This window comes from Lemur catta, chromosome X (assembly GCF_020740605.2).
Source record: "Lemur catta isolate mLemCat1 chromosome X, mLemCat1.pri, whole genome shotgun sequence".
Taxonomy (NCBI): Eukaryota; Metazoa; Chordata; class Mammalia; order Primates; family Lemuridae; genus Lemur; species Lemur catta.
This window is the reverse complement of record NC_059155.1, coordinates 7,491,445-7,505,140: the sequence shown is the minus strand read 5'-3', so window position 1 is coordinate 7,505,140 and position 13,696 is coordinate 7,491,445. Positions and strand designations below refer to the sequence as shown.

Below are 13,696 nucleotides of genomic sequence, written 5' to 3'. Positions count from 1 at the left end.
CAAAAGGAACAATGTTTTCTCAATAAGGCTTTAATTTCTCCTCCCAGTTGGACACAATGCTTAACATGGCCCTCACGACTCCGAAAGCTCTTCTACGCATTTTGCTTTCTTCTTCTTCTTCTTCTTCTTTTTGACGGTGTCACTGTCCTAGAGAGAAAGAGAAAAAGCTCCTAGTATCCATTGACAAAATAATTATGGAAATCTGCTAAGTTCCACATAGTCAAGTTTGCCTTTTTTTTTCAAGATCCGTAAGGATATTTTGGATTAAATAAATTTTGCATGTCACACCCAGTTCTGTGAAATTTTCAGTGACACGCTAAGTGGTCTACTTTTACAAGTGGAAACATTCAGATTACCAAGGTACACATCCTCCCCATCCACCCTCAACAGTTCTAACTCTGAGCAGTCACTCTATGATGCCAGGTGCCTCTATCTGTCCATCCCATGGGGGTCAGCAAGGGTACTCCGAGAACACAAGGGGACACTAAAGGCACTGACTAGCAACAGGCAAGGGGAGCATCCCACCGTTGGGCCACAGCTCCTCCTGGAGTAACAAAGCTGGCACCACCTGGGTAACTCTTCCCCCACTAAGGACTAAGCCAACCCAAGGAGCCTGAACGTGTTTATACTCACCCCATCTCCAGGCTCTCCCCCACTCTCTAAAGCAGCTTTGGCTTTCTTGTCCTTCTTACTCTTCTTCTTTTCCTTCTTGGTCAATTGGGGAGCTGCTGGAGGAGTCTCATCGCTTTCACTCTCACTTTCTCGCTTCCGCTGAGATGAGAACAATTGGTCAAAAGTTAGATAGATCTCGGGCAATAACAAACAAGAAAATTTCAGTAAGTCTAAAGATAGGGCACCAAGAAAAGATCCCATTTGGCCCCAACAGTGAGTTTTCTGATTAAAAACCCCGATAGGGCTTTAGTTCACTGTGGATTTGTCTCATCCCAAAAGTCAAAGAAGCCGTGGGTCATAAAAGTAGCAGCACTGGGCTTGGGGACTAAAAGGCCCTGAGGAACTAACTGTTTCACAAAAGGGGGACCACAAGGACCTCTAAGAATGCTCCCTTAAGTCCTCAAAGAAAGCAGGCAAAGCAGGAATTCACGTTTGGCAAGTCAGCAGTTGTTCCCACACAGCGTGTTGCAGGACACTCAGCACCACCCAAAGATTCTGAGTGCAGACACGTCATTCTGCGCTCTAATGCCAGCGGTCCGCAGCCCTGGGAAGCCAAGTTGCCTCTTTAAACACTGGGCTGGTGCTAGCTAGAGAATTCTGCCCATCTTGGAGCAAATTTTGCTCCCTGTTGGGTTTTATACAGCCCCAAGTGTCAACTACAACCTGCCATGGCCTCTAATTTCAACATACCTGTGCTACCACTTGACCCGGGATAGGGGCTAGAATACCGTATGTACCATCCATCCTATCCCAGTGTTGTTCCGTAGCTGAGGGGGGAAGCCAAGGCCAGTCTGATTCCTGAGCCCACACTCTCCCCAGTAGACGTGACAGGGACTATGCATCAGAGGAGTGTGCAGAGCCCAACAGACAGATACCCAGGGGTACGAGATGGCATCGTGTACATGTGTGCTGCAGCTCTGATGAAGGTGAGAACCCTCCTACACCAAGCCAGGATATGTAACTAGACTGCAGACAGTCACCAAGGTAAGCCAAAAACCAGTGCTTCTTGGAATTGTCTCCAAAAGCACATTCCAAACAGATCACAGCACGGCACTCACCTTTGGGGCTTTTACTACTTCAGCAACTACCTGCGGGACTTTTACCGTTTCAACAACTACCGGTGGAGCTTTTACTGCTTGAGCAACCACCTCTGTCTTGGTAGAATCACTGAAAGAGGAAAGACAGCAATAGGTTAAATTCACTGAATGGCTTTCCAGGGTAGCATGAATGTATCCTCAGGTGTGCACTGATATCTGGCAAGTCTAAAGCCACCACCAAAATACTGATGCTGGACAGAAGAACTCACCACTTACTGTTGCAGACTGACTCCCTCTAGAGTCCCAGGAGCCAGACTAGAAAGGGATAACTGTCTGCTGTGCAGGCCAAGCCCTAATTGGCCCAGGCAGCCAAGGTCTCACAGGGCCCAATAAGGAAAACGGAGCTGTAACATTAATTGGTCCCTATGGGCCCGCATTTAGCAAGTTTGCCCCAAACTAAGCTACCGCCTCTCCTGCGCTCCGCATCTCCCATCCTCACCTGTTGTCTATGCGCTCCTGTGTCCAAATGCCAAGTATGCTGTCTCTACCTTCCTCTCCTCACCCGTCATCGATGTACTCCCATATTAAGACAGCAAGTACGCTGTCTTTGCCCACCCCGGCTCGGAAACAGCCTGCTCTCACCTGTAATCAACATACTCCTGCCTCCAGGTGGCAGGTGTGCTGTCTGTAGGTTTGCCATGCTTGTCCAGAAGGCCCTGCTTGATCATCAGCCTCTTCTGACTTGCCTGGTGGAATGTCACGGTCTCAATATTAGAACAGTGTCAAGGCAGGAAGCAGGCATTCAGATTGCGCAGAACGGCACAAGGTCCCTCCCTTGTGTATTCTCAGCAAGGCCTCAAACTCATGTGAAAAGACTTTTGCACATGCTGTCCCACTGCCCTGAACTCTTCCCTGCCCCCTTCACCTCATTCACATCTAACCCACCCATCACACTGGCATGGCTTAGGAGAATACACCTTACCCAGACCCCCTGACCATGTCACACTCCTCACTATGGACTCTCCAGGTGCCAGGCACCCCTCTGTACTCCTTAAAAGCCATTAACATGGCTGAATTCACCACTCCACTGTGTGATTATTCAAGTAATGCCCAACTGTTTTTCCCTCTATTAGACCGAAATCTCTAAGGTCCACGTCAGGGCCATTTCCACTCACCACTGACAATCCAGAGTCCAGCACAATACAAGGCTGGGGCAGTGGGGACATACCGAGAGCTGCCTGAGTGTTCAACGATATAAAACAAAATAACTTGGCAGGGCACACAACCCAGTCCCACTTACCTTCGGACCCAATCCCCACTTCCGAGGGTAAGTATCTCTCTCCATAATCACTCTCTTGATCTTGGCTACTATACCATGGTCACAGGTAGAGATCACTGCTGTGGTCATTAATGCAATTGCTAGAGACATTGAAGAGAGAACAGGATGACTTAAAGGGGAAACACCTGATAACTGATGAGCCCCAATACCACCGTTTTATGCCACTTTAAACCTCATTTAAAATTCTGAGCTCTACTACTTCAATGGTGGTTTCCTTTGCTCAGGATGTGTAAATGGAGCCCCAGCTTCAGAAGTGACGAGGGCAACATCCCTGCTTACCCATGCAGATCGCTTCCCCTTTGGTGGTGATGACCACAATCTCTTGATTGACCTCAATGCCGTCCTCATATCGGAGAAGACCTGGAAGCATGATCTTGGCCCCATAGCAAATGGCATTGACCTGCAAAGATGGTGTCACATGAGGGCTCCAGCCGCTGTCCTCCATCCCACTCCCATATCAGAATGGAGGATAACAAGGGGGAGGGAGCTAAGGGGGGAACAAGGCTAATGGCAGTGATAGCCCACTGGCCGTAACGGGCCATGAAGGGACTCAGAATAGCAGTGGCCACCTACTGTGTGCTAGGCATTCCTCTAAGCACTTTACATGCACGACTCAAAAGTACTAAAATAATATCTATTTCTCCTATGTCTGTAATACTTCAGCTACTAAAGAACAATGATGTATTCAATAAATTATGCAATCAGGTTTTTAGGCTCTACCTTTTCCCCATGGAACCTACAGGTCATTTTCATTTTAAACAAAAGAACAGCCTTAGCTTTCCTTAGTTGCTCCTCTCTATTTCTTATCAGGAGAAAGTAGATTTACTGGAGATCCAGGCAATAACAGGTTCCCAAAGAACTTGCAACGAGATTACAGAGGTCTGTTGAACCAATCACACAAAAGGTTTGGTGTAGAATTTATAGGCCAAATTGGTACAAATTCAGCTCACCTCTCCAGGAGTTCAATGGCACCATCTGCCCCACGCCATCTCCACTCACCTAGATCTCTTTTGCTGACTATATTCTGCCCTCCCCTTAAATTCACCCAGAAGCCCACAGTTTGACAAGGAGGGTGTATCACATTTATGCTGTTCACTGTTTTATGTGATTAAGTTTGATTATACTGCCATGTTTTAGTGTATCTTTTCTTTTTATGTTTTATTATGGACTACAACATTAAAATGCATCAAACATTATACAACATTTGAATATGAATAATTATCAACCTCAAATTACTAAATACACAGAAATTTTTATCCCTCAAGTTAGAGAAAAAAAATTTTTTTTGGCTACATAGTATTTAACAAAAATTGATTATGTGCTGGGTCACAAAGACAATTTATAAAAGGCTACATTCTCTTATCATAATAAATAAAAATTAGAAATAAAAAGGCTATTTTAAAAATTCTGGACTACTTAGAAAATAAGAAATTCATCCTTAAATCATCATTAAGATGGAAACCCAAACTGAAATATTTGCATATTTATTTCCATTATTAAGAGAACTACTCTCAATTATAAAGCTATTTAATAAACATACCAGGAAAAGGACTTGATAAACTCAGTGAAGTTTGGGTTTTATAGCTTCAAACTATGATTTAAATAAAATAAAATTTTTATGGAAGTTCCTACAGGACAATTAACTGTTACTATAGCCCTGAAACACTCTAGTCCCAACTTTTTTCTCCTATCCAAACCTTTTCTAACAGTTTTTTTTTTTTTTTTTTTGAGATAGAGTCTCGCTCTGTTGCCCGGGCTAGAGTGAGTGCCGTGGCGTCAGCCTAGCTCACAGCAACCTCAAACTCCTGGGCTCAAGCGATCCTACTGCCTCAGCCTCCCGAGTAGCTGGGACTACAGGCATGCGTCACCAGGCCCGGCTATTTTTTTCTATATATATTTTTAGTTGGCCAGATAATTTCTTTCTATTTTTAGTAAAGATGGGGTCTCGCTCTTGCTCAGGCTGGTCTTGAACTCCTGACCTCGAGCTATCCACCTGCCTCGGCCTCCCAGAGTGCTAGGATTATAGGTGTGAGCCACCACACCTGGCCTCTAATAGTAATTTAAATAAATCAAAGTTTCTTAGGCTCATGCAGAACTATAGGAGGGCAAATTTTATGAACCACTGACAGTCTATTACTTGAACAAAGTTGCTTTGGGAGACCTCTTAAGGTAAATGTCTAATTAATTTACCTTATTTTGAAATGGGAATAGGCCTACCATTAAATTTTTACTGTAAATTAGTATACTTGGTTTTGATTTAATAAAAAAATTAGCCATAACAACAAAGAATCCAGCGTCCAACCTATGAAAAGCCAGAAAAAAACAAAATAAACCAGCTGGGCACAGTGGCTCACACCTGTAATCCTAGCACTCTAGGAGGCTGAGGCAGGAGGATCGCTCGAGGTCAGGAGTTCGAGACCAGCCTGAGCAAGAGTGAGACCCCCGTCTCTACTAAAAATATAAAAGAAAATTAGCCAAACAACTAAAAATAGAAAAATTTAGCCAGGCATGGTGGCGCAGGCCTGTAGTCCCAGCTACTCGGGAGGCTGAGGCAGAAGAATTGCTTGAGCGCAGGAGTTTGAGGTTGCTGTGAGCCAGGCTGATGCCACGGCACTCACTCTAGCCCGGGCAACAGAGCGAGACTCTGTCTCAAAAAAAAAAAAAAAAACCCCAAAGAAAATAACAAATATAACTTCACAATGTTAATGTTTCATTTCTTTAAACAGAATGAAGTCTTCAGAACAAGGACCAAGTGTCATCTTTGGATTCACATTCTGTCCAAACCTGGATTCCTAGCTCAGAACTTACTGCACTGTCTTTCATAACCAGCCTTTTATGAGATGTCAACAGCTTTTCCAAAGGGTAAACGACCCGCCGCAGGTAACTCTCATCCTTGTGGTTATCATACAGCCACTGGGCATCAAGCACGTCATGCATCGTCACCATGTGGTCCTGAAAAGCAGCCATGTATGAAAATAATTCAGTGCCTTCATATCTCAAATAGCCCCATCAGACTCCAAACCTCCTAAAAGGGAATGTAACTTGTCTGCTAGTCCAAGCTCATTAAGAGTCTTCAGCCTCTTCAGAATCACCTCTCTTCTGGACATCTTTAACTGCTGATACATTAGATCTAAGCAGCCATTTTTGTAGGGCTAGGAGGTAAATGAATAGAATAATGCTTTCTACTCAGTCGCCTCCTCTAGCCCATGTCAATGTCCCAAAGTTTAATTAACAGAACAGGGAAGCTTCCCTGAACTGAACTCAACACTTTGGAAAGTGCCTTTCCCAGGATGTGAAGCAAGTGGTGTTCCACCAAGGTCTGGGATTTTAATAACCAGCTCTGAAACTTCTAGCCCCATAATGGCGTACCTTCTCACTCATGACTCCAGAACGAACTCTCCGAAGTTCCTGCATCTGACCACCAACTCCCAATAATAAACCAAGGTGCACACACAGTGTCCGAATGTAGGTGCCAGCCTCACAACTCACCCAAAAGATTCCTAAGACACATACAAAAGAAAAGCAGTGCCTATTTGTCAAAGTAAACACATCACTGGTTGAGAAACCCAGAGTTACTCTTTATCTAAGACATCAAGACCAGAGATGAAATACATAGGCCATGACTACACACAATATGCTAAGGGCATCTCCCCTGTTTAAAAAATATAAGAATTGGGTATTTGCTGTATTGAAAAGATTTTTAGTTTTAATACTGGCAGTATAGAGTCACATAGCATAATTTTTCACATTAATTACAGGTATTTAAGTATGGAATGTTTTAAGGACTGGAGGAAAACGGGCATTTTGTCTTTAAATTTACTACTGACAACTCAATCTGAACAGTTTTGCTAAGCACTGATATGTTACAAAAGTAAAACTCAGATTGTTTATTGTTGCTTTTTACCATTTAGTAGCATTTTACACATAGGCGTCAATCAACTTCAAGGACATGTACTTTTTGTTACAGGACAGAATTCTCTAGAATGTGTTCGTACCCACTTGTGGTCTATGTCAATTCAGTTCCTCACAGGCCTAATGACCCACCTAATCTTCTTTCAGGATCATATTCAATCATTTTGCTCTCGTAGATAGTTCTCACTCGGAGCTGCCTCTTTACTGCAGCAATAAGTGGGGGTCGCTGGAATAGGGCACCGGTCAGAGTTTCTAGGGCCTAAGAACAAGCACAAACCAAAACACTCTCATCAGAAGGGACATGGCTGGAAGTTCCCCTGCCATCTGCAGTCACCCACCAGGTAGGCTAGGGCAGTCTACTGAAAAGGGCACAGGAGAGGCCAGCCGGGAAAGCTGACCTGTCTCCAGAGACCCAGGCTGCCAAAGGGTGCCCTCCCTACAATTGCAGACTTACCCTAGAAAGCTGGGTCCCCCCTTCAATAGCATTGTGCAGCCGGACAATTCCCACATACTCTTTGCCTGAAAAATGACAAAAGAGTAGTCAGGTGTGGCCACTGAGTTTTCTGTTTTCTATATTTTTATATGCTCAATTATTCCCATTTTACATAGCAGGAAAAGCAGGAAATTTGACCTCATGTTTCTGTAAAATCTGCATTAAGGCAGATTTCATGGTGATGATGTGAGAAAGGAATGAAGACACTTTTCCTGGGAGTCCAGTGTACTGATAGAACCGTTGGGAGTATCAAGTGTAGAGCCTGCCTGGAAAACACTTTGCAAGGTAAGAATTTTCTCAGATGAAAATGAGGGAAGGAAAAAAAAGAGGGAAGGACACTTTAGGCAGAAGCAACAGCAGAGAGGAGCCTGGAGTGACAAGCCGAGAGCTGGACTTGGACAGAGCTCTGCCTCAGCGCTAGGAATGGATCTAGTCAGCTCAATGTGTACATGTCTACTATCTGGAACTTTAAGAAGGGCAGACCCACCAGGATCTGGCAGGCAGAGGACAGAAAGTAACCAGAAATCAAAAGAATTTCTCTGCTTCAGGATTTCTTTTGTCCTAATGAAGAAATAGTTTCCAAGAGCCAAAATGCAGAAGCGAAAGGCAGAAAGCCTGCCAATCTCCAAGTAGCCAGCCCTTCTCCCCATCTTCCACATACCTGCACTCTGTTGTGATTTCACCAACCGAGTGGCTCGTTCTATGCACACAATTAAACATCCAGTCACCTTGGGATCCAGAGTACCACTGTGTCCTGTCTTCTCCACCCTAAGTATTCGTCGAATCCAGGCTACCACCTCATGGGAAGAGGGGTTAGAGGGCTTGTCAAGATTAATGAAACCTGTCCTAGGATGGGGAAAAAAAAATATCACCTGTTCTTGTGCTCTAATAAAACAACAAATATGAAGAGTTAAAAAGAAAAAGAATTCACCATGGTTACAGGTTATATATCCAGGGCAAAACTATTCTAATATGCCACTACCTCCTTGAACAGGTCATGTGAAAGCACCATTTTCAAAACAACAGATGTTTGAACAGTGCTTGCTCCCAACACACTTACCTGATATAGTCCCCAATCTCTCTCTTCAGAGGATTTGAACCTGAAGGAAGAGGTGTATAGTGCGTTGTCCTCACATTCAGCTTATCAAAATTCTAGAAACAAGACAAAGTAAAATAACAAACCATTAGCACATGTAAATCAAGAGTCAGCACCACAATCGACCATGATATTGTAACCCTTTGAGTTCATAAATCTGGATTCTTTTGCTCCTATATTTCCGTTACCTGCTGTGACAGACTGTTAAGCCTCCTTAATACCAGAAAAAATACCCATATTAGTAAGAACAAGACAAATCTGAGCACCTATAGGTTTAAGTCATTGCTGTAAAAAGAGAAGACTTCTTGGGAGTAGCACAGAACAGACTGGGATTCACTGGGTAGGATTATGAATAAAACACAAAATAGCTTTAACTTTCTCAGGGACAAAAGATAGCCAAATTGAGGACAACTGATAGCCAAATTGGGGCAACACTGTTCAACGTGGCCCCAGATACCAGAGCAGAGAGAGCTCTGTTCTCCACATGTCTGTTCTTTTTGGCCTCCTCCTTTCTGAGGCTTGACCACCACTCTGAAAGAGCTCCCCCAACTAAACCCCATCTTTAATCACTAGTTTCGTTTCATGATGGTACTTACCACAAATAGCAATTCTTTTTTTAACTGTCTATCTCACAACCCTTGATTTTAAGTTCCATGACAGTAGGGACCTTGCCTACCCTGCTCACTAGCGTAACCCCAGGCCCTACAATAGAAAAGCAGATGCTGCCTAAATGACAGATATCTGGCCAAAGAAAACTCAACTGTGTTGAACTATATAAGCAAATCTCATCCTATTACCACCTCATATATAATGGTTTCTTAAAACTCTTTCTTACAGGCTGTATCAGTAACAACTTCTACTCTCTAATTTTTTGTCCTAACTTCACAGCAGGTACCCATTTGTCTGTGAAAATTATAAAAACACAGTATAATTAACTCACTACTGAACTACCCTATTTAAACCCCAAAATAATAGCCAATAACTTTTCTTTATTAAAAATAGATACAGGGTCTTGCTATGTTGCCAAGACTGGTCTCAAACTTCTGGGCTAAAGCAATCCTCCCACCTCAGCCTTCCAAGTAGCTGGGACTGTAGGCACATGCCACACCATGCCCAATCTAGCCAATAATTTCTGAAGGACATGCCAGGAACTATGGCTAAACATGTTTCATAGATTATCTCCTGTAACCCTCAGCACATCTTACTAAGAGAAGAGATCATGAGCAAACAGCCTCAGAGAGGTTCAGTGACTGACCAAAGGTCACACACAGTCTGACTTCAAAGCCCATGCTCTTAAGCACTAAAGCAGTCCTACTCCAAGTGTGACCCCCAAACTGGTACAGGTCTGCAAGATGGAGTTAAGTACAGAAACTGAGAATTGTTTACAAACTCTGATAGCAATTTAACATTGTGACATTTACGCTGTATTCTCCAAGTGTTGGATGCATTGGAAATTTTTTAAAAACCACCTGGTCCTTCATCTCAGATACCTTAGGGAACACTGCTTTAGACTGTATCATCAAGCATTTCCTAAAATCAAGCATGCTAGCAGTAAGCATTCTTAATCAACTGTTAAACACCGGGAAATAACGTAAAAGCCATGCATTCAACTGACACACGATCTTAACCACGTACCTTTAGCAACAGGGGCCACTGAGATGTGTCCAGCTGAGCAACTTTGGATTCAGGTTTGATAAGAAATTCTTCGGCATGTTGTATTTCCTTCAACAGGACAGAAACACAACCTATTTAACTTCCCACATGATTTTGAACAATTCTATTACTACCACAGAAGCATATACCTTTTAAATAGAAAACTAGGCATTCTATGTCTCTTCACTGGGACCTCCAAGGGAAAGAGAGAAGAAGAAATAGACCAGAGACTCAGAAGAGGAAGTGAAGTGCTACTAAGATGGGTTCAAATATTTAAACAGAAAGGGGCATAGTGGGTCTGTGGGTGGGATAAAGAAGAGAAATTGGTGAGAGCAGTTGGTGTGGTCAACACGATTTTAGTATAAACTATGCCTGATAGGAATTAGGCCATCTGAGCTTGTGTCATTTCAGTGCTATATGATGATCACCCAATGCCAGCCCATTCCCTGGAAACCTTTAAAAACACTTTTCTTTAGTTTACTATTTAAGTAACCTTTCTTCTAAGTCAAAGAAAATTTAAACACATTCCTACTCACAGCAACATCTTCTTCTGGTAGTGACTTTCGGTTCTTTTTCTTCTTATGCTTCTTTGGCAAAACAACTACAAAAAAATCAAACACAGAATTTTGTTTAGGAATTTTCCCCCAAAATAAATGAAAACAAAATCTAAAATAAAGACTGAAATCAAGGCAGGCAGGAAATGGATTTTAGGTCTAGAATTACAGTCATGTACCACCTAACAATGTTTTGGTCAACAACATGGTAGTCCCATAAGATTAAAGTATAGTTGAAAAATTCCTATTGCCTAGTGATGTCTTGATGATTCTGACCCTGTGTGGGCTTAGGCGTGTGTGTGTGTCTTAGTTTTAAAAAAAAGTTTAAAAAGAAAAAATTTTAAGCAGAAAAGCTTGTAGAATACTATTTGTACAGCTAGCTGTACAACGTTTGCGTTTTAAGCTAAGTGTTACTACAAAAGAGTTAAAAACTTAAAATTTTTAAGAAGTTTATAAAGTAAAAAAAAAGAAGTTTATAAAGTAAAAAGTCATAGTAAGATAAGGTTAAATTTATTAATGAAGAGAGAAAAATATTTTCTCATAAATTTAGTGTAGCATAAGTGTATAGTGTTTACAAAGCATACAGTAATGTCCTAGGGATAGTTCTTCACATTCACTCACACAGCGACTCACCCAGAGCAACTTCCAGTGCTGCAAGCTCCATTAATGGTAAGTGCCCTGTACAGGTGTACTTTTTAAAATCTTTTATACCATATTTTTACTTTACCTTCTCTATATTTAGATACACAAATACTTAACACTGTGTCACAACTGCCTCCAGTATTCAGCAGAGTCACATGCCGTACAGGTTTGTAGGTTAGGAGTAGTAGGCTATACCATATAACCTACGTGTGTCATAGACTATACCTTCTAGGTTTATGTAAGTACACTCTAGGATGTTCACACTGTGACGGAAATCGCCTAAAAGGCACTGTATCCCTATCTTAAAACGACGCATGACTGTACTGGAAAAAACAAAGTGCATAAGGCCTAACACATAGGTAGCAGGGCTGGGTAACTGCAGGCTGTTGCACGTGTCGGCTTCCCTTCCGGTTCACCACGTGGCTGTGGCAGAGCTTAAGCACCCCACAGAAGCGCTCTCCCGCGGGCTGGAAAGTTCCATAAGCGATCACTCCACTGTCCCCACAGGCTTGTGGCCTCTAGAACTTTCTTGCAACTCAAAGCTATCCCCGCTCTGGGACCTCGTGGCGCCTTTTCTTCCCCGCCCGTTCTCACACCCTTGCTCCCCTCGGTAGCGTGTAACTAATGGCAGCTCCGGGCTGGTGGCAGCACAGGTGCTGCCAGGTCTCCCGCCACCACCGGTAAGCGGCATGGCAGACGTCTTTCTACGGCGACCCGGGCTCTAGGGGCACTCTCGTGGAGGAAGACCCAGGCCCCGCAGAGCCAAGTCACTGCGAGGGCCTCTCACTCTCGTGCCCTCGCCGGTGGAGCCAGGGCCGAGAAACAAGGACAGCTTAAGGCCCCGTGGCTAAGCGGCCGACCCTCCAGCGGGAACCGGAGGCTAGCGCGGGCCCCGATGCCGTAGCCCATAGCCCCACCCCCGACTCCTTGAGACCTTGGAGGAGGCCCTGGACGGAGGAGCGCAGCCCTTACCTTCCGCATCCGCCATGTTATTCTGCAACGCGTGCGTGCCACCCAGGCCACCACCGAGGGAACCACCGCAGACTCCCGCCGTCCCGGTAGCGTCAGGCCGCGCCGCTAGGGCCCGCCCACTCGCGCACCGCCCTGTGCGTGCCGCGCCGCCGGGCAGTGAGGGGCGGGGCCAGATCGGGGGCGGGAACCGAGGCGCGCCCGGCCCATCCGCGCAATCCCATTGGCTGACTCGGCCACGGCTGGTGGCGCGACTGCGCGTGCGCATGGAGCCTCACCCAGCCGGAGCTAGTGAACTGAGCTGTGAGCTCCAGCGCTGCCCGCCCCCGCGCCCTGTTTGTGGGCGTGGTCTCAGCAGTCGCTTGCTTACGTCTGGGTTTAACTCGGGAGCTGGCGCCTGGACACCGTGTTGAGGGCTCTGTAAATAGTATCTCATTGCTTTCTGATGCCGACCCTTTCAGGTTGGTGTCAGTTTAGTACAGACTGAAAAAATGAACACGTTGAGGCACGGAGGTTGAAAGGCCTTTGTTGCTTGCATTTAGAGTTCCTATCCAGTTAGAGTGCAAGCCACTTATGGACTTTTAAATTTTCCAGCAGCCGCTTGGAAGAAGAGTGAAAAGAAAAAGGTGAAACTGATTTTAATAATGATTTTTGTTTAACCCAGGGTACCCAAAATATTATTTCAGCATTATAAGCAAAACACATTATGAATGGGATATTTTCCGTTATTTTTTTCGCACGAAGTCTTTCCGGTGTGTTTTACACTTACAGCACACCTCAGTTCGAACTCCACGACCAGGCTTCATGTCAAGCGGCGCTAAATCTCATAGAAACACTATGGGCCTGAGTGTCATGAAAGGCAACGGTCTGGAAGCTGGAACCAAACTGATTTCTCCCCAAGGGTCTTTGGTGGTGTGACTAATTGACCATGGTGTCCTATAATAGGCCACGTATACTAGACTATTATCTGCATAACCCCAACAGCAAACCCTCTAGGTCTGGCTAAGGGCATCCTGCCTTGAATCACAATAGAAAATCATGTCCCCCCGCTTATCTAATTCCCAGACCTAGTCAGTCCACACACCAGAGTCTGTGAGATGAGCCTGTGAAGGTTGAGGCCAGGTACATGTGATACCACAAGTGTGTACTTTAAACCTTCCTCCTACTTTCCCCTGGGACCCATAACCACTTACCAGGGTCCTACACTGGCCTGTGCTAATACCTGGGGACACAGAATGTCATTGTGGTGCACTGATCAGAAGTGAAGTTTTAACCCATGTCCCTCTCATGGTTGGCCACCCTGTGGTTCTCTTCCCAGTTCTTGAATTT

General features: G+C 44.5%; 1 protein-coding gene and 2 non-coding genes across 3 annotated transcripts; all 3 read right to left on the bottom strand.

Moving 5' to 3' along the window:
- Positions 1-14: 14 nt before the first annotated feature.
- Positions 15-12,560, bottom strand: DKC1 (dyskerin pseudouridine synthase 1). The gene is made up of 15 exons (XM_045538772.1): positions 12,371-12,560; positions 10,739-10,803; positions 10,185-10,271; positions 8,514-8,605; positions 8,115-8,299; positions 7,415-7,479; positions 7,093-7,219; positions 6,418-6,548; positions 5,857-6,000; positions 3,328-3,448; positions 3,010-3,128; positions 2,352-2,455; positions 1,731-1,839; positions 634-771; positions 15-147 (listed from the first exon to the last, which is right to left on the bottom strand). Exons 1-15 carry the CDS (start codon positions 12,384-12,386, stop codon positions 73-75), a joined length of 1,578 nt encoding a protein of 525 aa, XP_045394728.1. The 5' UTR covers positions 12,387-12,560; the 3' UTR covers positions 15-72.
- Positions 1,920-2,048, bottom strand: LOC123628984. The gene has a single exon (XR_006731859.1). It is a non-coding gene; the product is annotated as a small nucleolar RNA SNORA56 (small nucleolar RNA).
- Positions 6,191-6,323, bottom strand: LOC123628981. Its single transcript, XR_006731856.1, has one exon. It is a non-coding gene; the product is annotated as a small nucleolar RNA SNORA36 family (small nucleolar RNA).
- Positions 12,561-13,696: the final 1,136 nt, after the last annotated feature.

What these genes read in the sequence shown, in the direction of transcription:
- DKC1 (XM_045538772.1), bottom strand. An exon ending in CTGGAGTCATGAGTGAGAAG is followed by an intron (nt 6,001 to 6,417) that starts GTACGCCATTAT and finishes GCTGCTTTTCAG; the next exon opens with GACCACATGGTGACGATGCA. An exon ending in AAGTAGTAAAAGCCCCAAAG is followed by an intron (nt 772 to 1,730) that starts GTGAGTGCCGTG and finishes TTCTCATCTCAG; the next exon opens with CGGAAGCGAGAAAGTGAGAG.